General features: G+C 40.8%; 1 protein-coding gene across 1 annotated transcript in view; it reads right to left on the bottom strand.

The window, feature by feature from the left end:
- The window catches only part of GLP1R (glucagon like peptide 1 receptor), an 81,821-nt gene that overhangs the window by 15,093 nt on the left and 39,564 nt on the right, over positions 1–27,164 (bottom strand). The window contains exons 4-8 of the mRNA XM_039569725.1: positions 18,225–18,334; positions 15,587–15,693; positions 12,034–12,187; positions 10,377–10,536; positions 1,804–1,864 (exon numbers count right to left, since the gene is read on the bottom strand). Coding sequence (XP_039425659.1) covers positions 1,804–1,864; positions 10,377–10,536; positions 12,034–12,187; positions 15,587–15,693; positions 18,225–18,334 — 592 coding nt within the window. The remainder of the gene's footprint in view (positions 1–1,803; positions 1,865–10,376; positions 10,537–12,033; positions 12,188–15,586; positions 15,694–18,224; positions 18,335–27,164) is intronic.

Raw genomic sequence — 27,164 nt, forward strand, 5'->3', positions numbered from 1 at the left:
ATCAGGTTTTTAGGCACAGTCTAAGAACAAGAGCTTGCCTTTAATTGTATTTGTAATCTAGACAAAATATTTTTCAATAGCTTACTTTTGAAAACAGTAATTGCATGCTAAAGGAGTTTATACTTGCACATGTAAGGAAAGAAGAAGCCAGTGTACAACCAAGTCTTGCAGGCTTCAGTCCTTTATTCCAATTGCTATGTTCACAGGACTGCCTCAAATTCCCAGCCCTGACCACATTTATTTCCAGTTATTCTTCACAGCTAGGGAAGTAGTTAAATCACAAATGAAATTTACAGCCTGCTGCATGGTGACAGAGCTATGGCAAACAGCATGAAAGATACCCCTGGCTGCTCCAGCAAATGCCTGCCCAAGGCACAGAAATCTTGCCTTTCAGAGCAGCTGCTGCATGTGGTTATTTATTGCTGTATTTTACAAATATTTAGACAAGATTTAGAAAATTCAATAATGTGCAAAATTGCCCCTTTTAAGGTCTGCTGAAGGCAGTGAGTGACAGTTTTCCTTAACAGAAAACATAAATCAACTCTGAGCACCACATAATGTGAGTGGCTCAGCATGAGCACTTTGAATACATTTTCTACATCAGTAGGAAGATATGCCCATGCAACGTCGCCTGTTTGGAGGCTGCATGGTCTTTACACCTATTCTGATAATGTCAACAAAACTTGCAGTACATCAGTACAGCCACAATCTTGCTACAGAATATCATCAAGTCAGCCTTGAAAAGGAAAGTCAAAAAATCCTAGCATTGCTTAAGCCAGAAAAGGCCGTTTTGACTGAACTGGTTCAGTACTCTGAGGAACACACACAAAAAAGCTGGTTCTTAATACTCACAAACACCAGAAAACAGTCTGGGGGGTAGCTTTGACTAAACTGAATTTTCACATTGCAGCATCTCTCCAGCAATGATTCTGCCTGGGACAAAAAAGAAAAGAAAAAAAAATCCTCTAGAAAAGTGCTGGCTGGATAGTTTGGAAACTAAGAGGAAAACCCATTAAATAATAAGTTAATAATAAAAATGAAAGAGCACAAATTTACTTCTTTCATCACAAAGCAAGCTACCCAAATATTTCTAGGCAGCCACTGTTTCTAAAAAGAAGAAGCCACTTTCCTCCCTTTTGTTTGTTTTTTTAAAATCAAAAAAACCCCAACAAACTACAATGCTATTTGGTATATAAAGCATATACCAAGGTAATTTTTTTCTGAACAGCCACCATGGTAAAAATGGACAAAAAGTATTTGGTGTTCTACAGCAGTCTCATGCGTGACACAGTTGACTCCAGCAAGACTAACATAAGCAGACAGAGAATGCGCCTTTATTTTAAGAAAATCTAAATAATGGGAGCTTAAACAAGAAAAGGCAATCACTTCTCTGCTGCTAGGCATAGGCTAATCACTACAAATCACAGGCAGAATCCTGTGGGAGGTTGCTGCCTTCCTCTGAAACAACTGTAAAGGCTACTGCCAAAGGCACAGTATCAGGAATGGTCTTGGTTGGGTATGATGACTTCTATTGTTGATACTGTAAGTACAGAAAAACAAAACATACCTTTCCTTGACCTGCAAAAGAATAGATTCATTCAGACATGCAGAAAATTCTGATAGAAAAAAACATATGCTCCTTTCTGAAATGTTATGCAAGACCTTCAGACAAAACAGAAGCAATTATGTGATGTTTCAGCACATTGCCAAAGCAAACCACACTGAACAGAAAGCAAACAATGACCTGCTGGTGCACACATACAGCACAAATGAGATAGCGATAAAAATCAGAACGAAACCAACCCCTCATCTTCATAAAGGTACTTGACAGTTCCCCAGAGGATAACAAACAGCATTGGCACACCTGAAAAGAGAGGAGACAAGGCTGACATTGACACTGAGACTGGAAAAAGCAGAGAGGAGAACAACTCCCCCTGCCTCCCCCATAATGATGAGCAACATAATTAGCGGGTGTCAGGGTTGCAGCTCCTATCCAACACAGATGGCCATGAACAGAACTAGTGGGCTCCCACCTAGTTCCCAACAGGCGTGAAAAATGAACAACACAACTGCCCCATAACAGGCATTCACCACTTATTCTGTGGATATTTTCACAGAGGGGCCAAGGGAATTTAATTTCTGGAAGCTCTACTAGCCTCTGTACTCATGCTAGAGAGGGGTGCAGTGTGCTCTGACCAAAACCTTCGTGTCCGTATTTCTGCCTGTGGGTCACCCACTGTAGTCAAGCAGGACCAAGCTCAGGCTGTCTGTTGGTGTCGAGGCTGGAGCACACCCAGCCCCACAAGCCCCCCATGGCAGAGGGAATGTGGGCACACCCACATGTGTTCTCCCCACCCATAGAAGTCCCAGTTCTGGCTATGGTACTGGCGTGGACTTGACTGGCTGCAGCATAGACAGCAGACGAAGCTGTGGCAGTGAGGAGAGGCTTGGCCCTACCCTCACCTGTCAGTGCATGGGCTACAGCTGGTCAGTTCAGCTGGGGTGTAAAGGGCAGAGAGACAAGCCAAGTAAGCTAGCACTCATTACCTGCTTTACAGTGTCAAAGGCTCTCTAATTAATTTCTTTCATTTATGAAGAGCCTAGATCACAAAAGTAGTTTTGAAGTTCATCTACCAACCAATACTCAGTACAGAGAATGTTAAAAAAGCGCACAAGGAAGAAAAGCAGGTTGTGACTCAAAAGGCAGGATGAGGAATTTGTGCCAGAGGATAGACCAAGATGGTCTAATTCATCCTTGGACAGTGTCTGATGCTGCATGTGCATTGTACAGAAAGAGCACCATTTAGTGTACTTTGTTACTTTATTCTTAAGAACCAGTAAAGCAAGGGACCATAAGAACATCAGGCTGCAGCAGTTAAGTTCTGCACAGGGCAAATCCACAGTTCATGGCAGCAGAAGCCACAGGGAAACTGGTGATCTCCCGCAGTCTGAACACCTCAAGCAGTATTGTTTCTGGGTTTTATCAGTAAAAAACCTTCTCTTTTGTTGTACTGTAGAATTTCTCTGCTATCAGAACAGCTAAATACTACAGATACAGAATAACAATATTCTCCTTAATCAGTTAATAATAAAAAAAAGAGAGAATAAAGAGCAGCAAGGAAAGAATACCAGTAATTAGAATAATAGCAAAGATAATGAATTGAGTAGAGATTACTTGGGCAAATAGCTACTATGTTCCATGGATGTGTTTGATACTGAGAACACACAGTATTTTGGGAGCAAAGTTACCAAAAAACTCTATACTGCCTTGACAGTAATATAAAGAGAGTAAGAACAGGCTCATTGCACACCACTTCCAAACCAAATGAGACTTTGATTCACAGAAACAAATTATAGTTTGAATTATTCCTTTCTTGATTTTGCTGAGCATTTAGACATCTTAATATGAAACCTACAGGATAAGATATGAACACTGAGAGCACAAAGGCTGTATGTCTGTGGATATATCATTTGATAGATCAAGTGATAACAATAATGATTTGTAGGTTATCTCTGTCTTCTGGATACATCAGAAATCTCTCCATGTTTAATCAAATTACTTAACATTTGAATTGAGAATGTATTATTAACACTGTATTTCAAAAGAGCCTAACTAGAGGGAGGCTGGTATAATAGAATTGCATCAGCTATACAAATATTATACAAATTAATAGGCAGCACATATAAAGCAACTTGTTCAACATTCTCTGCCCACTCCCACTTGTGATGCACACCACTGGTGTCTTGGTATTGCAGCACCATCAGTCACACTATTTTCCATGCTGGCAATGCACATTTTAGTCTGAGACACCAAGACTTAACAGTGCAATACACACATGAGTTTGCACTGATGTTCAAACCTTACTACATGGATACCACCTGACATCTACCAAATTCACAAAGCCTGGTCCTGAGAAATGGGTGGCTCTGGAGACTGTCTGGGACACAGTCCCAGCAAATGGGAATACATGCAGCTTTCCAAAGCCCTAGTGAAGATCTGAAGAGGAGACTGCCCCAAGAACATTCCCTAATTCACTTCAAGCTTGTAGAAGCCATTCCATAACAGCATACGAGCAAGTTTGAAGCATCTCTGCAATAGCTGCAGTTTGCAAGGATCACTGAGACTCTCCAATGACTAATTAACAATCTTGATATCTAATTAGCCTATATAAATGCATATATAATTCTGGCTACTTCACTCGGTCAGAATTCTGTCTGGTTTGAGCAGACAGTGGACATAAACCATGTACAACTCCTTGAATAAACACCACAGATGACTATGTTTCATTAACAGAATCAGCGCTGTATTCCAGTCATGGGCTTCCAACACAACACTTTTGGTGCATTTGAGTTTCAGTCCCACCCTTCTTTCTCCTGCGGCTGTTATTCGAAGTATATCAGATATCCAAGAAAAAAACTGCACTCATTTATAAAATGCATTTATTTAAGGTGTAGGCTGAACTCTTTCTGGTTTTGCTTTTTGTCATACAGAAAGCTCTGAGATTGATCTTCTCCTAGACGAACTGACCAGAGAAAGGTCTCTGAATTCTGGAAGTGGTAATATCTACTTTTTCTTCTGTACTGCATCACTCTGAAGATGCCAGAAACTGCAACAGCCTGCTCATGATAAACTCTGCAAAGTTATTCTTGCAGGCTGATAGCTGACCCAAAATCTTTGAACACTACATGGTGATTATGAAATCTGTCAAGTGTACCAGGAAATAAGCGTGCTGACAGCTCAGCTAATAAAGTTCAACTTCAAATGACTGGGCATCTGAATTATAGGCTGCAATAATAATACATATTATGGATTATGAGAAAGTAATGGAACTGCCAAATCAACATCTTAACACACCACTGCATAAATAAGCAGCACGACCTACTTAGTTTCACTCTAGCTTATATATTCTACACCTGGCCAGATGTCTCCACAGTAAGAAAAAAAAAGTTGGAAAACCAGTCATTTTTCAGAATGACCAAAGGATGGGGTAGGTAAGAGAACGAAATTTTGAGAAAATCTGCACAGGCTGATGTTTTCAGAATACTCCACTATCCCTAACTAGAGGGGCAAGAAATTCCTGGGGCTGCTAATGGAAGTTACCATGTGCTGATAGCAGCTTGTCTCTTCATTTAACGGGTCTGAGATGTTTTGGTAACAAAACAGAAAAGCTCAGGTGTGTTCTGGAACCCACAAAGTCCCCGTTACCATGAGAGGTGTCAGCAGGTGGTGCTATTCCATGCCATCTTCTTTCCCTTACCTCCACGTGCAAGCAAGTTTCCATTCCATTCCATTCAGACACACTGTATTTGCAGCTTTGCATTGTACCTCTCTTTACATAGAGGCAATTTCAGGGAAGGCATGAGGAGCAAGAGAGGCTCCCCTCATCCTCGCATGCCTCACATCCCTAATCGGCAATTTACTTCTTCCTGAAGTAAATTTGTCTCTGTAGGACCAAAGCACTGCCATCCTGCTGAAACACTTAAAGAAGGACATACTCTGAACACAGCATTTTAGGTCTGTTTTCAGTAACTCAGCTGTAACCTGACATCCCTTGTTTCCACATGCGGTAAGTTCAACCTCTTAGACAATCAGGCACACAAACCAGAAGGACTCTACTGCTGTCAGAACAATTCCATTCCTCTTTCTCTCAGAAAGCATCCAAGAAACTTTGACTTGATCAACTGATTGATAAATGAGTGCAAGAATGATGTGATGAGGAACTGAAAGAAATGAAAAACAAATATTAGTAGATTTACAAAGAGTAAAAGCACTAAAGATGTGAGAAGAAAAGATGGAACATTGTTTTTCTTCTGAAGTAAGGAAAAACACAAAAGAGTTGAATCTAGAAGACAGAGTGAAGACAACTAAGTGGAATTCCTGACATGTACTTCCTACCAAGATCAGTCTGGATACAAAATCTATTTTTACATCCTTCTCTGAAACACAGTTTTCATTTGAAAACAGAAAAGAAGGTCAGTGCAACGAATGCATCCTTTGCTACAGTGAGCTCATACTGGGCTTCTAAAAGAAGGTTTCTTACTGGCTCTGTTCCAGTCAGATCTTCCTTGCAATCAGGATGTAGATTTTGATGCCCTAGCCAGGATTCCTGCTTTTAATAGCTTCATTCCTCAAAGTATTCTTCCTTAGAGCAACTTTGGATTGCCAAAGCTTGGAAGGAAGCAGATTATTTATTTTTTATGGCAATTTTCCTGCTGCAAGTGCAACTAGGTGTAAAATTGCCACAGCAGCTCAGAGAATATTTAGCTGTTTATTAGCATTTTCTTCTTAGCCTTGAGTGCTGAAAATGTTCTCCTGTCATTCTTCCCGTCTGGATGTCACTCAGAGTCACTGTAGGATGTTCCTGTTGTTTCCCCCTTCCCTCCTCCCTACTCCTAAATGTGAACAGGTCCCTTTTCCACTAAAATCTGCTGATACTGCAGCATTACAGTACAAACTGCTCTTCTCCAGAGACTACTTAGTACAGCACTGATAGCTGAGAGTCAAAGTCAGGCTCAGCAACTCCTCCCTTGGGCTCAGACATGATGAACGCTGGGTTGGTGTCCTGGACACTGACTCAGACCAGTCTGCACATAGTGAGAAACAAACAAAACAAAAAAGTAATGATCCTGATCCCTGTAGTTAGGTTGGGCGTTTTCACCCCCTTCTTACAAATGTGTTTTCTTCTCTCTAGAAAGTGAGATCCATGGGCAAGGATTTCTCAAGGAAGCACCAGGTACCAACAGTGTGCAGCAACAGATTCTCTTTTCTGCAAGCATAAATGACTACGTGAATCAACATCTGTTTTAGCTGCTGTTGTGCTGACCCCCAGAGTGAAGGAAGCCTCTCACCTACCTGCTTGTCCATTAGCCTATTAAAAATTTGGGGGGTTTGATGCTGCTAAGTGGTTTTCCCTTTTTTTCCCTCCATCAGCATTGAAAATGGACTAGACAATTGTTTTTGTAGTAAGATATGTGGAACTTAAGGTTGACACAAATGTATGAAAGTCTGCTTTGACAAAGAAATAGAAGACATAAGCAGGACATATCCAACATTAAATGAAATAGGAAAAATGCAACACTGCCATCTCAAAGTCTAGTATGGCATGAAATCTCAGCAAGGAAGTGGCCATTAGGAATACAGTTACCTCACAAATAATAGGGAAGGTTTATAGAATCCTATCAATATACATGATGTCAGTATAAATGACTCCCAATTTATGAAACTATATTAGTTTCCATAGGTCTATCAAGATTTTATAACTTCTAGGTGTTGTTAAGTACAGTAACATAAGATAAACAGACTTTTACCTTTATAAACACTTCAAAAGCAAAGAGTAATTGCTCATTTGGACTCATAATAAATGGACTACTGTCTAATAACTGACTTTAGAACTGACCTAGTATTATCATATAGCAAAAATGTATTTGGAATATCTTGGAACAATTGGTCTACTGTGGGATGAATCTGACAGAGAAGGAAATGAGAACCTTTAGTCATAGGCTTGCCAAGCCTGGGAAGAGGGCTTTAAACTAAAGTTGCTGGGGAAGGGGATCCTTAATCTACCCCACTCCTACCAGTTGGATGCCAGTGCCAGTACCTGCTATGATCTCATTGGCATTACAGAGACATGGTGGGATAGCTCCTCACTGGTGTGTTGGAACAGAATGCCACAGGCTCTTCAGGAAGGCCAGGCAGGGGAGAGCAGGAGGGCATTTCACCAGGTACATCAATGGCAGCAGGAATGCATGGAGTTCCACCTGGGGATGGATGAGGAGCTGACTAGGAGCTTATGGGTCAGGATTAAAGGGAGGACAGGCACAAGTGACATTATAGGGGGAGTCTCTCGTGGGCTGCCTGAGCAGGAAGCCCTTCTGCGGCCAGACAGGAGCAGCCTTGCAGCGACAAACCCTGATCCTCCTGGGGGACTTCAACCACTCTGATACCTGCTGGAGGGACAACACAGCAGGGCATAAGAAATCCCAGAGTTTCCTGGATCACACTGATGATAATTTCCTTCTCCAAGTGACAGAGAAGCCAGTGAGGAGAGGTGCCATGCTGGACCTTGTTCTCACCAACAAGGAGGAGCTGGTGGGGAATGTGAAGCTCAACGGCAGCCTTAGCTGCAGTGACCATGAGATGGTGGAATTCAAGATCCTTAGGGCAGTGAGGAGGGTGCACATCAAGCTCAGTACCCTGGAATTCAGGAGAGCAGACTCTGGTATGTCTGAGTGCTCACAGACTTCAGTTATAACTGTAAGAAATAACAACATGAAGTGACTATGTTTTTGAGCAATTCAAGTATAAAATTTTTATACATAAATATTCATCAAATGATGAGAAATGAACAAGTTAAAAAATTATCCTGTAAGAAGACAACTCATTAATAGAACAAAGGGTCAGAGCATCAAATCAGCTCCGACAAACAAATAAATATTTTATTTTTGTTCCACTTTTTTTTTTACAGTTGATTAATTATTTCAAAGAGAAGAACACTCTCGGTTCAAACAGGAACCTCCTGTCTCTCTTTGAAGCCTCAGCATTACACTGAGGCTATCACGCAGCTCAAAAATCAAATTAAATCAAAATCTTCTGAGCATTGCCTACAGCAGAAAGTCACCTGGTGAGGGACTTGAGCACCCAAAAAATGGAATCATCAATGAAGAAGCAGAAAGAAAGGGAAAAATCTTCGTATCCTCCCCCCAGTAAGAGATGAAAGTGTTATCTGGTGTAACTAATCTGGGAGCACTGAAATAGCAGATGCTTCTCCATTTGAAGGTGGAGAATCATTGGCAAGGTTTGCACATGCAGACACATATGGAAGAGCAAGAAACTGTACAGATAACAACTGAATGGCACGGACAGAGCTTTTCTAGAAAGCTTGGATGAAACCCATATATCTAGTACCAAGTTCTTGCATTGCTGCTCATTTCCACAAACTCATCCAGAAATTCAATATACAAGAGTAAAACAAGCTTTGTAAAGGAAGAACAAAACCAAAATAATTATCACCTGTTTCTGCCTTCTTTTGCAGGAGACAAACTCTAAATAAAAGTGATTCAGACCAAAAGCAGCCTAACCCTTTCTTTCAAAAGAACACAATCCCCTCAGGATTTGACTAGATATAATTTTGTTCTAATTTCTTTTCCATTTCCTTTCATGACCTCAGTCAGTGCTTCAGGATAGCTCCCTCTCCCCCTTTTTTTAAATTGAATTGAGGGTCTGATTAAAACATATATAGTTCAAATGTTATACAAAATGGTGCTGCTTTTGCTGCATGCCCAAGATAAAAGAATATGGAAGATACAGAACTTTAAATAAAACTCCAGGAGGAAACTGCTATTATTTGCATTTATATATTTAATCCTATCAATATGTCCAAAAGCCTTTCCTCCTTATATATCGATTTTCAGTAGAATTGGGTAATTTACAGTAAGACATTTATATGCCTTTTTCCAGTGAACTAATTTGCTAAAATAGTCACAAATGAATTCCATAAAGAGAGGAGGAGAGTCAAAGCAATTTAAATGTTCAAATGAGCATCTGTGAAGGCACTTGTAGTATTTACTTGGATTTACTTTCATCTTTCCAAAAGTGGCCTGATTCCACCAAAAGGGGAGGGTAGTGAAGAGGAAGGGAGAGAATGCAATAAAAGTACATGCAAGATCACTCCAAAACTAGGATTCATCCCAAACTGTAATGTATTTTCAGGTGAGCTGTACAGTGAAAGAAAGCTTTAGCATTTCTGCAGAAGGTGACCTTTGCTCAACCAACTGATTTCAGGGCATCACAGTCCTTGATTTCAAGCACACACATGCCCATGGCACATGCACCCTGACCATTTTTTCCCAGAAAATCCCTATTTGACCTGCACTGCCCACTTAGCCAACCTGACAACTCCCAGCTAGCACCCCCTTGTTCATCAGCCCCTTTGCATCACCCTGCCTCATGCTGCCACCATTTCTCTACCGTTGTCCTGGCCCAGATGCAAAGCATCATTGCTATTTTGCACCACAAGTAGTTAAGATGTCTTTAAAAGCAGTGGGAAACTTTCAGGAGATGAAGCAGGGCAGCCCAGAAAACTCCACACCCAGCTGGAACCACCCACACATAATGTGTTCTGGGAAGCTGATGTCCTGCAGGAAAAGTAGCTTGCCACTGGTTTGGTGAGTTTCTGCAGTGTCCCACAGCCTCTGTGCCATGAGCATCCAGGAGCTGTGAGCACACCCTCCAGCTCAAACAAGGTAAGGGACTGGGAACAAAAAGGGAATGCAGAGTGCAGGACTTAAGTTGGGCAGCACTAGGACAGACACACGACTTTTCCTGTTATACATCTGCCAGTGCAGCCACAGGCGGACAAATGGAAAAATCAACTCACCCCAGCCAATGCAGAGATAAAGGCGGAAAATCCTCTGCTCAGAGAAGACCGAAAGTACCAGCAGTGTGTACAGGTACATGCCTTCCACCAGCAGCCAGTAGTAGTTTGCAGCCACACAATACTGCATCATCACAAACACCAAACGGCAGCTGAGTGATTCCTGTGATGGAACAAAGCACAGCCCAAATTAATGCAACAGAGACTGAGAATCAAAATATATTAACCCAAAAGACTGGTTCTCTTTCCTACTCTTGCTGCTCAAAAAAAAGCTTGCTAAACTAATCATGTATTTTATTACTGAAGGGGCAGAAGCCGGTACTAGGTGCTATACACAGCAGACAGATGCTTTCAACAGCATTACTCCTTTAAAAAAAATAAGTACATGTTCTGTATTTTCTCCTCAATAAGCAATGGATTATATTTTGAAAAGCACAAATACAGATGAAAGAACAAGTGAAAGGTGCTCGGTCAACCACAGTCAGTGAATCTTTCCCTTTCCTTGATACTCTATTCTGCAGCTGAGCATTTCTCTATTAAAAAGAAAAGAGTGGATGCCATAGGGTTGACTATTTGCCAAAGCAAAGGATATTTTCATAGAACAGCAATGTTGCCCAGTGCACCCCATTTAAGTGCAAATTCTCTCATTGCTGATAAATTACAGAGGTGATCAGCAGGGCTTTAGATAAGTATGAAAACCAATTACCTAATTAATATATCCATCAGACCTGATGAAACCACTTTGAGTAAACCGTGTGTAAAATCATAAAGTCTATGCTTTTTGGAAAGAAGAAATGACTGACAATCCAATACAAATATTTCCAAACCATTTGTGTTTTACAATGCTATCTTCTGGCAACCGATACATTGCAGAGGAGAAAAAAAAAAAAATCAACCATCATATGAGATTGACTAAGTCGTTTTAGCACTTCTGCCTTAGGCAGTGTCAGAAAAGGATGGTACTAAGGATGCATCAGGAGAGTTTCCCTTTACAGCTCCAACCCTGTACTGCAGCAGTAAATGCCATACCCATGTTTTAGAATTACAAGGGCTATACAGATAATAAAGCTACCTTTCTTCGAGGATTCAAGTGCATTTTGCATTCCAAATCCAAATGGGGAAGGGCACACTTTCATCATATTTACAAAAGAGTTGTATATCCTCTCTCATCAATTAGAAGTATTAATTAGCCTGTTCCTCTAAAGCTTTTCCAAACGCTTTCAAATTCACATTTTAATCAGATGCTTCCTTTTTTTCCTGTCACCAAGAGATTATATAGAGATGAACAAGAACAACCAACTTATCTGGTCATTAGACCAGATGGACAGTTCTATCACAAGAAGGTGCTGGCTTAGGAAAATAAATGCCCTCTTGTCATTGCTAGAAAGAAATGAAACTTCAGCACAGAAAGAAGATACAGGCATTGGTGTATGTATATATATAGATATGTGTACATATATATATATATATATATATATATATATATATATATATATATATATATTTTCTTGTTCCTCTGTCTAGTGGGGGCAAACTTCCCACAGTTAGAGAAACATGTCATGCCATCAGCTGAAGAATTAAGTTCATGACCTGCTGTCATGCAAACACACCACAGTGATGACTCCAATATCCTGAGAAAGGCCACAGTGTCTGCCCTTACCTGGAAGGCTATAAGTCCTTCCCACTGGTACTCTTGTGTGGCTGTGCTGTACATCCACTTCACCACTGAATCTTTAATAAAAACAGATATAGCCCGGAGGATAAAAGAGGTGAAGAGGTTCAGGTGAATGTAATTCCTCGTGCAATGCAGATGTCTGTAAAAATAAAAATCTAGTCATGATCCACTACCTACATAAAAGATGCAACATCACACACAGGACTGAGAAAGGAACAACAGGCCCTGTAGGAAATCAGGAGGCACCAGAGGAAAACCCCATAACTTGAGAATGGCTGTAGGGATTTCAAACTGTCTTTGGGAGGAAAATACTATCAAGGAAAACACATTCAAAACTTCAGCCCACAGAGCCAATGTTTGGGGAAAGGAAGAAGATAGGTGTGTTAAGAAAAAAATATTTCAAAAGCTTATAAAATGTAAAAATAAAGTCATTTTCAGAAGACTTATCTGAAAGGACTAAAAATGTCAAGTTCTGCATAATGCTGAAGCTAATTGCTTCGAATTGACCCCAATGTCACTGCACAAGTTTACCTTGGCAAAGCTCAGGGCTGGTGTGCAGTGCAGCTTCTGGCTGTGCTCAAACCCGCAATGAAAAAACATCCACCTGCAAATTACCCCTTGACAACAAGAGAAAAATCTGTATTCAAATTGCCTCCTGGGAGAATCAAACATACTTTCTGTAGAAGTAAAAGGAACAGATTTTTCACCTCTGCATTAAGAATTGAAAACAAAAAAACCAAAGAAAAAATCCTCTTGAACTTCAGCAGCCAACTGCAAAGACAATAAAATTGCTACTTGTCAAAAAAAGCATGTTAAGGGATAGCAAAAGTAACTGCAGTCATGTAAATGGCATCCAGTTGCAGAGTGCTGCCAGTATTTTACCAGCCTTATTCACAAACATTTTTCTTCCAGCTCTGCAAGGGTACACACTTTACTTCAAAGGAAGTTACTTTGGGTATGACTTTTAAGATGCTAAAAGATAGATGTAACACACGGTAATCAGCAATTATTCCAATAAAAGTTTCAGTGAACGTACACTTTAAATGTCTGGTTTTTACAGCTCTATAAATTTTGGGAGAAAAATTGACTTGGTCTGAAAGTTAGAGGTTTGCACTAAAGAACAACTTGTTTTTCATAGGTCAGATAGAATTTTTTGTAGTTTTTTGGGACTTCTAAGTCACAATTTATTTCAAAACTTACCTATTATTAATATTTATTTTCCTTAAACTCAAAATTCATTTGCTGCTACCCTTCAGAACTGCTACACATTTCAATCTGATTGAAAAAGTTATGTAAATTAGGCAATTGAAGAAAATAGGTTGCAAGTAGTTACTGAGTATTTTTGCTACAGGCAATGCAAGTTATTCAAATTGTTTGAGTCATGAAGTTATGGGCCTAATTCAGCTTCCACCACTGAAATTACAGATTTTCCTTCCATTTCTTCTGGAGGATGCAAAATAGGACTCTAGAGAGAAACTGTTTCCTCTGCTGTATCATCTTTAAAGACAAATAGAAAGGTTATTCTGCAGTCTAAGAACTTAAAGAGGCCCATCAGATTTGCATGCCATTGAACTAGATTTTGATCCCCATTTGTTGAGGCTGAGCAGCTCTGGGGAGAAGAGCAGAGATTCCAGCCAGAATCCAGAAACTGCATTTCACATAGGGGTAGGTCTCGTATTTCATGCAATCCAGGACCAAGTTGCCTCCTGATAAACAACTTAGACAGGAGAACACAAAATGGATTGATGGCATAGTTTTAACAAGACTCTTGGTACCTCTAACACAACCCTGGAACCTCATTTTCAAAATGAGAAGCACACACTTGCGTTCACTTCTCCAGTCCCTGCTTCACAGCTGAAGCAAAAAATGCTGAAGCATCACCCCACAAAAGTCAGGGCATCCAAATTCCCTCTCTCCTACCGGCCCTTGGTGACAAACTTGCTCTTTGTTCCCTGCCAGAAAACATCCTTTCTTCCTTCATTCAAAAAGTATATCGTTGTGCTCTGTGACCCTGGGCTGCTAAGATTACTCAAGAAGTGTCATTGATGGGTGAAATGAGGAGAAAACAGTTATCCTGGGAGACATTTGGAGACTTCAAGCCCATCTGGTGTTTTTTCAGAAAGGTCCCAAAGTAGCACAGGTACAACACATACAAATCATAATTATCACATGGCATTCACAGAGGGTGAGCATGTCTCTGGATTTCTGCAGTCATTTTAAAACTTCCTTGATATTTCCCACCTATGCTTCTAATACAGTTCTAATACAGGGATAATACAGTGCTAAAACGTATGGTACAATATCAGAAGGCTTGCATCATTTTAGTTTTGGAAATTGGAAGTTAAAAGGCATGACTGACCTTTTTAAATGCATAAGGGAAGAAAGGAAAGGGACTGCCTTCCTGAAAGTGTAGCACAGGCACCAGAGCAAATGATCAACTGGTAATGATAATTCTTCAGTCAGGGAAGGAAGTTTCTCAAGGATCAGAGCACTTAAAGGTCCTGACTTGATTTCAAATAAGAGTACCAGGAGATGGAAGACTACACTCTTTTAGGAGGCAGCCTCATCAGTACGTAAGAGGGATGGGACCTGGCTGTAGAGAGAAGCAAGGAGCAGGACTTCGTAGCAGAGGGACGTCCTTCCCACAACAGAACAGGATCTCATCTTTGTGTTTTCTAAGTATCAGCCTCCTGTGTTCAGCACTCCCAAACTGAAGGAAAATCTGGCTGGAATCACAACATGTCTTGCATTTACAGAGTAAAAAATAAAGACCCCTATTAGAATCCAAAGTTGTGTTTTGGTCTGGTTGGGGCTTTTTTATTTATTTTTTTAACCAAACACACACAGTGTATTTTTGGCATGTGAAACCAAGAGCATCTAAATTTTCAAATGCTCCATTGCATTTGTTGGTACAAACCAGGATGAACTCAGTATGTCACTCTGGCCAGCTGACAGCAATTTATTTCACATAAATGTTTCAAGTTTCAAATTAGACTCTCTTCCATATTGTGAAAGAAATAAGAATTTCTGAAAGTTCTCCAAAAATGAAAATTGTGTCAAAAATCCATTTCTGCACACCTTGCATGTGAGGGCTGGGATAAAGGCCAGACTGAGATTTATGCTCTGTGTAACTCCAAGCAAGGCAAGGTGAAAATTTTTCTCCTAAATATCCTTGCCCTTCTCAGACTTGTGCCTCATCTGCAAGGTGACACCATGGAGGAACGCTTGCATCTCTCTTTTACCACCTCTCCCAGTGGAAATTTCATTGAAATAAAAGCTAGCCTAACAAAATATTCCAACTAATAAAAAGTACCTGTTCCACATGTTCAATATGGGTAACTGCAAAAATTTGGCCATTTTACTTGCATTTTGAGAAGGAATTATTTTAGGAAGGAACACAGAAGTGACAAGAGATAGAGAAATAATGAGGTGATGAAAGGAGGGAAAAAAAACCCAAAAGTTTCTGTCAAAGTCTGATATTGTCATATAGAAAAACATAAAACCTTTACTCCACTCTCTTCAAAGCTTCACCAGTTACCTGAATCCAAGAAGAATGGCAGTTGCTATTACAAGGGCAGAGAAGGAAAGAGCATATCCAATGGTGTATATGATGGACAAATTCAGGAGCTGTTCTTCTGGTGCATCCTGAGAGCATAGAAAGAAGAAAAGAAAAACAAAAAAGTGGAGGGGGAAAAGAGAGAGCTCATGGCCTTCAGTTCTTTTCTCCCAGCTACTTTCTAACTTTCTTAATGACAACCAGAAATCATTCTCCTACTTTCAAGTTTAAATGCACCTATCAAATCAGTCTTCCACTTTCCATATGCTCTAAAGAAATAAAAACTTAATCTTAATTCCTCAGCTGCTCCCAGGTGTTCGCTCAAATAGTTGAGTTTTGCAGCCTAGCTAGAAAAATAGATAATCTGACATTATTTCATAATAAAGTTGGAGAGATATGAATTATCACACAAGCAAGTCTTAAAACAGATGGCAGGAAGCAAAGACACAACTCAGACCTGCAGTAAAAACAGCAGACCTAACCTTTTCAGACTCGAGCACTTCAAGCAAGTCTCCTTACTGCGGTAATGAGGGGAGTGCTCACGTATACTTAGAAGTGCAACAAGCCAGGTCCTATTTGATGATGTGGAGGCAAAGCATGCCTTGCATACACACAGCTAAACCCTCTTCTGCCCCTCAAATAATCTGTCTTCTGCCTCAACTATGCAACCTCCTGGGAACAAATCACAGCTCAACAGCATCTCATGACCTGGGTATTGCAGCACTGCTTGAGAGGGAGCGACCTGGTGCAGACCAGAGCAGTGGGGGCTCTTGTCAGATTCACTAAAACATGACTACTGAGATCCTTGCCTGAAAATTCTGGCCAAAATCCTTATAGAGAAGAGAATTACTTGAAAAGGTACAGGCAGCTCTGAATAATAACACACCCTTACTGCTCACGCTCCGAGGCACATTCATATTCACTGTTCTAGTTAATCTCTAAGCATGTATCTTTGTCTAAGATTTTATTTCCCTTCTTCAAGCTGCTAACTCTGCAATTGACTCCTGAGACCTGTGCTGTACAAAGGAACACATTCCTTGTACTTCATAAATTAGATACAGTTATTGAGATGTACTTTGCACAGCCAGGAGGACTTAAGGTGAACATACAGGCTGTACCTCAGAGATTTGCTAGGATAATGCTTTAAAGGGAATGCTATGAAAGCTGCCTTATGAAAAGGAAAATCTCTTCAGTATCAAAGCTTAGGCAAACTACTAAAACCTGACAATTTAAAACATGTACACAGATGAAAATGACATCATACACCTAAATTTTTAAAGATTCGCTACCAAACACTTTGGAATTTTAATTACATTTGTAATAGAACACATGACAAACTTATAAAAACAACTTATTGTTCTCGCATGCCAGATGCATAAGCCAAAGTCACTATGGGGCTCTATATACATTAGCTGGAAAACCAAACAGGGCTGTTCACATTTCAGGGAGTGACACCATGTACACAGGGTTTCAGAAACCAGATCAGTTCATGTAAAAGTGGAGGCAGGTGCCAAAGGAACAAGTGTTACCATTAGGTATCTCACTCCTTGGCATGTCCCAACTCAGCTCTGGAAGAAATCATAATGGCCAGCAAGGATAAGTCAAGCGACCAGGCTTACACATGGCATTAACACACTGTGCTCTGCTGGTATAGCACAGAACACAAAAGGGACAAGGAATACAGCTTTAAGTCAAAGGAAAAGGCTAAAATTCAAGTATTTGGAGAAAAATATCTTTTCCAATCTCCTCCTAGTCTGCAGCCATTTATTCCTTCTGAAGAATGAGGCACTGAGCAATGGGAACTACAGAGGGCATAGATCCTGCAGCTCTTGGGACTTTCATAAACTTGAACTGTTTTATCTAGGTAATGCACTAGTTCCCAGTACCCCAGGATAGAGAGAGTGCACTCAATTTCTGTAAGGAAAAGCATCGCCCTTGGAGGTTCACAGTAGTAGTGGTATCACGTGTCATGGGAACGCACACAGTGCAGCGGCTGACGCCAATGGCTGTCAAAAATCCTCTGAAAATCCCTATGCTCTCCTTCATTTGGTGCCAGGCATCTCAGCTCCCTGCAGAGTAAAAAGCACAAGGGCAAGAAAATAACACTGACAAGCCTAATTCCATTACCCACGGAAAATGAAGGTATAAAGACAAAAAAAAGCCAAAGAAAAAAAAAAGGCAGGGATTGCCCCATGCCCAAAGGTGAAAAAGCAAATATCCTTCAGTTCAGTTCATCTTAATCACCTTAATAGCTGCTAACAAGACAGAGAGAGCAAATGGTCACTATTATAATGATGTGACAATGGAAAAAAGGCAAAGGAATAACATTAGGTCACTCCTGCAGTTGAGCTCCTTGCTCTGCACTGCAGCTGGGATGACCTGAGTCACTTCTCTTGGCTCTCACGTACATTTAAATGTGCTCTTGTCTACCCTCCATGTTCCCTTTGTTGAAGGGGAGAGACCTGATGTCCCTTACCATTAGGCACACTGAGGTGAGTCAGTGAGGATTACTTTGACAGGACAAAAATCCATGGGCATCAACAATTATTTTTTTTTCCTCTCTTCTGCTTTGCCCTAAGCAACAGCTGCAAGATGGGAGGAAAACGGGAAAAACACTTACCTGGTCAGAGGGCTCACACTCAGACAGGTTTCTCCAGGGCAAGGTCGAATTCTCCTTCAGCAGCCAGGTCCCCTCCAAGGTGCAGAAGCGGTACACCTGCCCATGCAGCACTGCCGGGAGCAAAATGAGACACAGGGTCAGCAGGAGGAAAGCCTGCTCAACCAAGGGGCAAGGCTCACAGAGTGGTCTGCATCTCCATGCAACGCTCCTTCCTCACCCATCACTCTCCTGGCTGGAGGGGGAACCAGCAGCATGGCAGGGCAAGTGCTGCACCGGCTCCCTGACTGCCCCCAACATTCTGCTGCTTGTCCTCAGGGCCCCAGAGCAGCTACCAAGGCATCAGGTGGCTCCAGGACATGCTCCAGGACAGTCACTGACCGTTCCACAGTAACAAGAGACTGAAATAATTGCTGCTATCCTTGTGTGGATTTTGTAACGTGCATAAACTCCAGCTCGGTGAAATACTAGATTTTGAGACATGCAAATTCTGGGAACGTTAAGCTTCAGTGATAGATTTTACATAGAAAAGAAGCTGCACAAAGACTAAACACACCTTTTCTTTTCTGAAAGCATGCAGATCCAGAGAAACCTCAGAACAGGAATGCTAACACAAGCTTCCCAAAATGTAATTTCTTACACAAACATCTGTGCTACAAAACAAAGCCATAAATCTTTTCCTAAACTACCCATGTACTCTTTCTATTCCTTCTGTCTACATGTTTGAATAACATAAATTAACTGGAGCAGTTAGCTACTTGATCTTGTAAAAGCAAGTACATTGAAATGGTCCATAGTAAAATCACATCAGACTGAAGCACCAAAACAAAAAATGCAAAGGGAAAGGAGCACTCAGTCCACGTACGAAAAGAAACTCCCTCTCTAGTGCCTGGAGTTCTGGGGAAATCTAACAACTTAGTTGTGTACACAAGCAACCTGCAAGTGTCCTTGTAGTACAGTAACAGTGTGAGCTGCTTTGCAAAGGAAGTTTCTAACTAATCACATTTTTGAGCCAGTAAACTGACCTATTTTATATAATGAAGCTACCCCTCAAAAAGCAATGCTGGGTCAATCCCTCAGCCAGGGCTAGCCTCTACCCAGGCAATGTTTGGAAAAACACACTTACACAAATATTCTGAGGTATAAGAAGCTAAGTTAACCTTGCCTGCTGCAACTTCCTCCTGTTGTCAGCCCCCTTATTACTGCAAACTAGAACTCATCAGAATTTGGCATTTCTGTTCAGTGGGAAAATTTTAAAACTTATTTGAAATTCTAACATCCCAGTAGGTTATTTACACATTAGTTGACAACTGCTAATCTGTTTGATAATTGCCAGCAGCAGACAACTAGTAGGTTCTCCAAGTGATGAATGATTTAATAAAACAATACAGACATTAATATTCTAATGAGACATTTTTAATGAGTATGCTAAATGGTAACTGATAATGGCTCTGGTAGGCACAGCCTATTTGCTTTTGTAATTGTTATCCTGAATATACCAGTAAGACATAATACAAAGATGATATAAAAATTAAGTTATGCTTGGTGGAGGTTTTTTCTTACTATTAAGGGTATCTGTTTACATATGTTCACACGAAAACAGAAGGAGAGGTTAGGTACAGCACCTGCAACACATACACTCACAGCCACTAACTGTACCCACTCTCCTGGTGACGCCACCAGTGACAACCACTTCCTTAGGTCAGGGTATTGCTATGATGTTGCTCAAGGGTAATACAGCTTATTTAGGAACACCAGGAATAAAAGAAAGACTAGGGAAAACGTGGGTCCTCTCAGGAAGGTTAGGGGAGACCTGGCTGCACAGGACACTGAGAAGGCTGTGAGGTACTCAATGGCTTTTTTGCTTCAGCCTGGAGAAGAAAAGGCTCCAGGGACACCCTGCAGCAGCCTCCCAGTACCTGAAGGGGCTACAAGAGAGCTGGAGAGGGACTTTCCACAAGGGCGTGTAGTGAAAGGACAAGGGGGAATGGCCTTAAGCTCAAGGAATGCAGATTTAGATTAGAAATTCTGTACTATAAAGGTGGTGAGGCACTGCAACAGGTTATGCTGAGAGGCTGAGGACACGACATCCTTGGAAGAGCTCAGGACCAGGCTGGATGGGACTTTGAGCAGCCTGGCCTAGGGGAAGATGTCCCAGCCCAGGGCAAGGTGGCTGGAACTAGATGATATTTAAGGTCCCTCCCAACCCAACCATTCCATGATTCCATGACAATATTAAGGCTCTCACACCTGATGGACAGCAGCATGTAGGAAAACATCATTTTTCCTCCATCCCCCTCTCAGGATTAGTGGTCACAATTTGAAGTAAGGCATTCAAAACACCTATGCAAAAGCAGCCCTAGGAATCGGGAATCAGTAAATATTCCATATTTGGAGCCAATGAACTTGAAATCCAGGAGGTTTAAAGTCCAGAGGGTCATAAGACTAGGAAATTCAGTCTGACTGCCATTAGATGACCTATAACCAAGTATTATAAGATGAAGTTATTATGACGAATAATCTCAGAAAACAAGAAATTTGACTATATTCCTGAATTAAAAAAAAAAAGAAAGACCTGCTAAAGGAGAATTAATTAACAAACAAGCAAGCAAAAAATCCCCAAACCCCAACATTATTTCACATCTTCTGAAACTCTTTGTGAATTCCCCTCCTCTGCCAGTATTTCTTAGTGGCAAGGTCTAATTGGGATGAATGCTTAGCTTCAGTATATTTATTTTCTCTCCCAATCATCATGACACATTTTAATTTTCTTTTTATTGATAACACTTTTTAAATAATGAGGAAAACCTATTGTATGCTGAAGTCTGGCATATATTAGAGAATTGAAAGGTTTACTGTAAATGAAACATGGAATTTGCTATCAGACAGAAAAACAAGGCAATTCATTTAGATATGAAGGAAAAATAATGTAATGCTATTACACTAGACAGGAATATTCCTGCCACATCTATGAGTCACAAGCACTCAAACTGGATGGCTCTTACAGACTTCTAGGTAGTCACATGCCAGCTGTGTCAGGTTGTCATAGCCTCACTGACTGCCAAAATAGTGGTGATCAGTACAGGACTCAGAGGCAACTGAAGACCAGCTGGGCTATCTGTACCCAGGAAGAGCCTTAAAATGTAAAAGAATAATCAAACAAGTTCCAAATAGATGAAACTGCACATCACAATGTGAGAGCATAAACACCTGGTTCTGTGGAATAACTTATTAACCAAAATGCTTAAGAGGTAGAAAATGTTAAAAAAAAGAAAACTTCCACTTTGAGGCACCATTGAGATTCTGGTTGATACATGAAACAATGCTCATGAAAGAGCTGAGAGATTACAGAAAGCAGGACATGAAAATAACACAGGGGTTGATGCATTGCAGGCAGCTGGTTACTCTCAGAAATGTGGAAACAAGTCTCACTGTTGTGGAAGTGGATTGCTTTCAGTAATGTGTCAGACTCCCCATTACCCAACACAGCATCAACTCTGTGGAGCTGCAAAGGGCTCAGAAATGGATGAACACCACACACATGAGACCCTTCATGCCCTGCAGCTGGGCCCATCCAGCAGCAGCACCATGCAGGACCCAGGGGTGCGGATACCTTTGAGCGCTGTGTGATCCGTCACAGAAGCTGCCCAGAGGAGATGCCAAGAGCCACAGTGCCAAGAGCCCAGACTTCACACAGCATGACCACGGAAAGGTGTGCCTTTGAAACAGAACCCTCCCAAACTGCATCAACCTGCAGTCATTCCTACTTTCTCCATCTCCTCGAAGCAGCAGGCAAACAGCCTCCATCCACTCATCCTCTGGGCAACAGGCTCGGTCACAGGCAGCCACCTGCTGCTGCCCAAATACAGCCAAGGCTGTTAATGACTGATAGCTCAGGAGAGGTATCACCTGAACTCCATGCTCTTCCCCAGTCTTGCCTCACTAAAAGGGACGGAACACAGCTTCTACACCAGAAACTCTGCTCTGGTGTTTCTCCCAAATAACCCATAAAGCCCTGGAGACTTTAGATCATCTTTTCATTTACTAAATTCTCATCTGTGCTTGCTGAAAGCAGTTCCAACAAAGTTCAAGGAATCCACTAGCTTTTAATCAGGAATGTTTTGACTCAAGAATTGCAAGTGTCTCACCATTCTTACTGTTCAGAGTAAAGCATATGGTTTGCATTAAAGCTACCTAAAAATACGTTAAAACAACTTTTTCACATGTACATTTTATGACTCCCTCTCTGCACAGCTGGTCATGGCTTAAGATGGCAGAGGTTTTCAACCTTCTAAAACAGATAAAGGGATAGTATACGTACACATTCTGTCTTTGCTGAGGGCCTGGTCCAAAGCTCACCGTGAACCTCATTTCCTTCAACTTTCATGTGATGCCATTGCTGAAAAGAAATTCAGTTATTAATAGACACTGATGCAAACTAACTGTGACATGCTCGGAGGTGGCCTGTATGCCATGACAGAAAGAAGGCACCCACACAGCCTCCCCTGCAACTGCTGAGCAATTTCAGCTTCTTGCTTGCAGGTGGTTTACTCAGAGGCAATTCACATTTGTCCATGCCTGAATTCTGCAAAGTGACTCAGGCCCTCTTACCTTTAATGCAGTCAAAAACACCAAGCATACAATGATCAGCTTCAGTTCTAATGGACCAGAATGACGAAGAGTATTTTTTTGAAGGTTCGAGGTTGTTGTTGCCTCCTTGCTATCCTGCAATACGTTTTTTCCTGTCCTGTTACATTTTCTGTTACCATATAGTCAATGCTTCAGATCATTCCACTATGTTCTAGAACTGGCTATCATCCTCTGCAAATAAACAAACAAATCCACACCCAGTGCACAGGGAATCTGATTTTATTTGCTTTTTAAGTTAAGTGCAAAAAGTTGCAAAACAGCAGCTCAATCGCACAAGTTTATTTGAACAGTGTCAATTAGAATTAAATGTTAAAACATGGACTGATGCCCAAAACTCAGTCTCTGTAAGCTGACAAAAGGTAGAGAGTCAGCACTGAAGCTAGTAACATCTATCCAGTGAACCTGTAAATCAAATCAAATTCCAGAAGAAGCTGAATACTTTTATGTAGGGAGAGCATGGGCAAAAAGCTCACAAACTCTTCCTTATTAGCCCCACTTTTACTAGAAATAAAAGCAAATTGAATGACTTCTCTGTTTGAAACAGGCAACCTCATCTGCATTTTACAACATCAGGGTGTCCAGGTCAGTGTGACATTACTCACCCAACTGTCCCTGAGGATAAACTGGAACATTATTCATTGTAAAAATAAATTACAGCATTTCCTAGCCAATCAATTCTATTCAGGCAGAGAGATGAGAGAATGAGAAGAACAAGAGACTGCAGTTTTGTCTGTCTGCTCTGTGTCACACATTACAGACCTCTCCTCTGTTAACATCCGTTCTCTACTTCCAGCAGGGGGATTGTTTTGGAAAAGGTAACAATCTTCTCCATAAAGCAGCGACTCTGCAGTATGAGAGCATCACAACAGCCCTCAAGGCAGACTGGCTTGTTCCTGAAATGAGCAACCTGGCCTTTGATGGGGATAACAATTTATCAGAAATTAGGAGGTTGCACCCTCATCAGCAGCTCTGTTCTGTCACTTGCTGTGACTTGGGCAATGCTCTCCTGAAAGGAATCACTCTTGGCTGTAAAAGCTGCTGCTAAGTCTCACTCAGCCCCAACCCTGGTGCTGCTTATTGCAAAGGCATCCTAAACCCAGGACTCATTCCTTGGAGCATGCAGCTAAAAACATGACACGAGGGAACAGCCTGATTCTGAAGCCTGCAGGGAGCTGGAAGAGCCCCAGCCTGCACCACTGTCCAAGAATCACATTTATCAAGGTGCTCCTTTGTGCTGGGCTTACCACCACATCATCTGAAATTATAGTACCTCAACAGGCAGTTTAACTACAGGTACCTTATTCAGTATTCTCTCCCACCATTCCTCTTCCCTCATAATGTATTAGTTATCTCAACTCCTCTGCTTTTGTAATAACAAAAAAACAAAACAAAACAAAAGCCTGTGCTTGCCTAGCTGGATCTTCCCTTGTACCATGTAAAGGTAGCTGTTAGGTGGGTGCAAACTCATGTCTGTCTCTTGGTAGGAGTGTGAATGCATTTACTTTTCTTTTTCCTCTTGTCACTCTTCTTCCTTGCAGTGTTTTGGGTTTTTTTTAATTGGAAAAGGCTGGGCAAATTCTTGGCTTTTTCAAGCTAGGAGCTAGTGATAGGGAACATTCACAATAGGGATGTTTGAGTCTGTTTCCCCACCTCTCACCCAAACAATATACACTACTGAAAATTATTCTCTTCCTGCAGCAAGAACATGAAGTGACCACTTGGCATGACCTTATGCAGACCTAACAGATACCTTCACATGGTGCAAGGGAAGATCCAGCTAAACACAGGCCATGCCACAGGCTGCACAGCCCCCCACCTGTCCCAGAAATCCTCAGTCCCTGCATCCTCTGCTGTGCTACCAAAAGCACAAAGTCACAGACACTGCAGATGGAGATGATGCTGTGTGGCATCACCCAAGGGATGTTGCCTGCATATATATAAATTCTTACTTAAAAACATTCCTTTTGAAATTACATTAACACAACAACACTGAAGATTCAAGAATTAGGAAGTGTTAAGCTAAAGCTACTTACATGAGTTTGAGTTCCACCCAGTAACATTGTTTCTACGTACACAGCCATACTTTTTTTTTCCCCAACAGAATCCATGGTTTTATTCAGGACACAGAATAGAGTGAGATAATTTAATGTGAAATTATTCATGCCAAGCCATTTTAAGCAGACTGAATAAAGTCTATATCAAATACAGCATCTTCTTATTTGTGTGGTCCATTCAAAGACCACCAACAATTCAGCTCCCCAATGAACGCTAAAGGCTATTATCTCATATGCATAAAGAGATGATCCAAAAAATAAGGACCATATTTTAGTAACATAATAAAGTCACATTTATACAAAAAGAAAATTATGCAGCCACAAAATTTGTTCTGAATGGGCATATTCAGTTCTCCTAGTGCAGAGATCATCCTTGCCAGCTCTGCAATATCTTGCCTCACTCAACACAAACTTCCTCAGTTAATGAGGCAATGATCCTGCAGAGAAGAGTCCCCTTTACTACACCTCACATGCAAATCCATTCTCATAGCAAAGGAATAAGGTCTGTGGAAAAAAAAATAATCTCAGAATATAGCTTCATAATTAAAAATTGCTTGCATAATGGTGGCCAATAAAGGTTATGCAAGCAAAGAAGACCGTGCCAAATCACAAAGTATTCCTTAAGTCACAAACTTATACACCACTGGGTATGAGTTAGTATCTCAAAAATTAAAAGAGCTTTCTGGAAAACAATATTGTTTTTAACAGAGCATTACCCTAAAAGGAGCTATACCCTCCAAGCCTTTAATTTGAGGAACTTGTATTAAGAAAAGGCTGCATTAACTACACTAGACCACACTGACACCTAACATAACTTTTTGAAATGAACTTAAAAAAAAATCATAAAAGTGCACGCATGCATGTGTGCATCAGGTTTAATAAAGAGTGTTTATGAACTATATAAAATATGTGAACTAATGCAATAAAAGAAGGCAGCTTATAAAAAACAAGTATTTATGATAATGGCACAGCTTTGTCAACATTTGGTAAGATACCAAAAACACCATTAAAAGTTTTGCTCAGAATAAATAGAAGTGGGTTGGAATAAATTTATTGCAACAACAAACGTGATCGGAAGTTTAATGCAAAATAAACTTCTAAAAATGGTGCTAAGAAAGAGGTTTTGTGATTTTAAGTTATTGGATCAGTTAATGTAATTAATAGAAGCCATTCTATTAGAGGATATTAAAATGATGCAAAAAAAATATGCAGTAAAAAGTTCTCTTAGAAGTCTGCAAACTAAGGTCTTCCCAGGGTAGACGAAGGGATCTATTTTACTATGTCTATATTCCAAGGCCTTAAAAAATCAAAAAACAACCCCAAAAACAAGCTAAAAGGAAAGGAAAAATACTAGACAAATCACTAGCATAATGCTTGCTGAGCTAAAGCAAGGGAAAAAAAAAACTTTGAGAAAAAACAACAGATAACTAGTATGTTACATATGCACAGCCAGGAGGAAGAGGGAAGTACACATGCAAATAAACACTGGTTGGTTGATGCAGCTTCTGAGCAAAACAAGAAGCTCCAGAACATGGAGGCTAAAACAAATGCCAGGCACTGCAAGCAAACTGCCAATCTTTGGCATCAGGGAAATTAGTGGTATTTGGTTATCTGCGAAAACAATGGTATAAAAAAACCACTGATTAAATAATGCTAAATTTATCATCTCTTGCAAGATATTTATAAAAACAATCCAAAAAATCCTAAACAACAGGAAGCTTTCAGCACAGACACCTGCTAAACAGATCATAAAAATTAACTCAAACTATCTGACTTCATTTAGTGCTAACTATAATTCCACAAGTATTAGCCACTATCTACAGAAAGTAAAGAATGTGGATACTTGAAAGCAGAACAAATAAAATTAAGCATCTCATGCATTTCGAAGACTGAAGACACATCATTCTTCTCTCTCCTAACTGCATTGCCCTCCTTGGTCCTCCTCTTCAGGTTAATTCCTTCAACCCTTCCTGCTGCTGCAATGTTTAGTTCTATGCTGCTTCTATGCTTATACCTTCCCACTGTTGACCCCCCCTTTCCCCTTCACCCCACACTTTCCTATTTCTCTCAGCTCCTACTCAGGCTTGCCGTTTTCCAAAACCACTGTATTTAAAACGGCAACCTAACTCCAGCCTCTCAAATCTCCTTTCTTGCCAGTTTATTCCTCAGCATTCCTCATCATCACTCAAAGCTCCTCCAGCTCCAGCCAAGCAGCGAAGAGGGGCAAAATCAACAAAGA

Source organism: Corvus cornix, chromosome 3 (assembly GCF_000738735.6).
Source record: "Corvus cornix cornix isolate S_Up_H32 chromosome 3, ASM73873v5, whole genome shotgun sequence".
In the NCBI taxonomy this organism is placed as follows: Eukaryota; Metazoa; Chordata; class Aves; order Passeriformes; family Corvidae; genus Corvus; species Corvus cornix.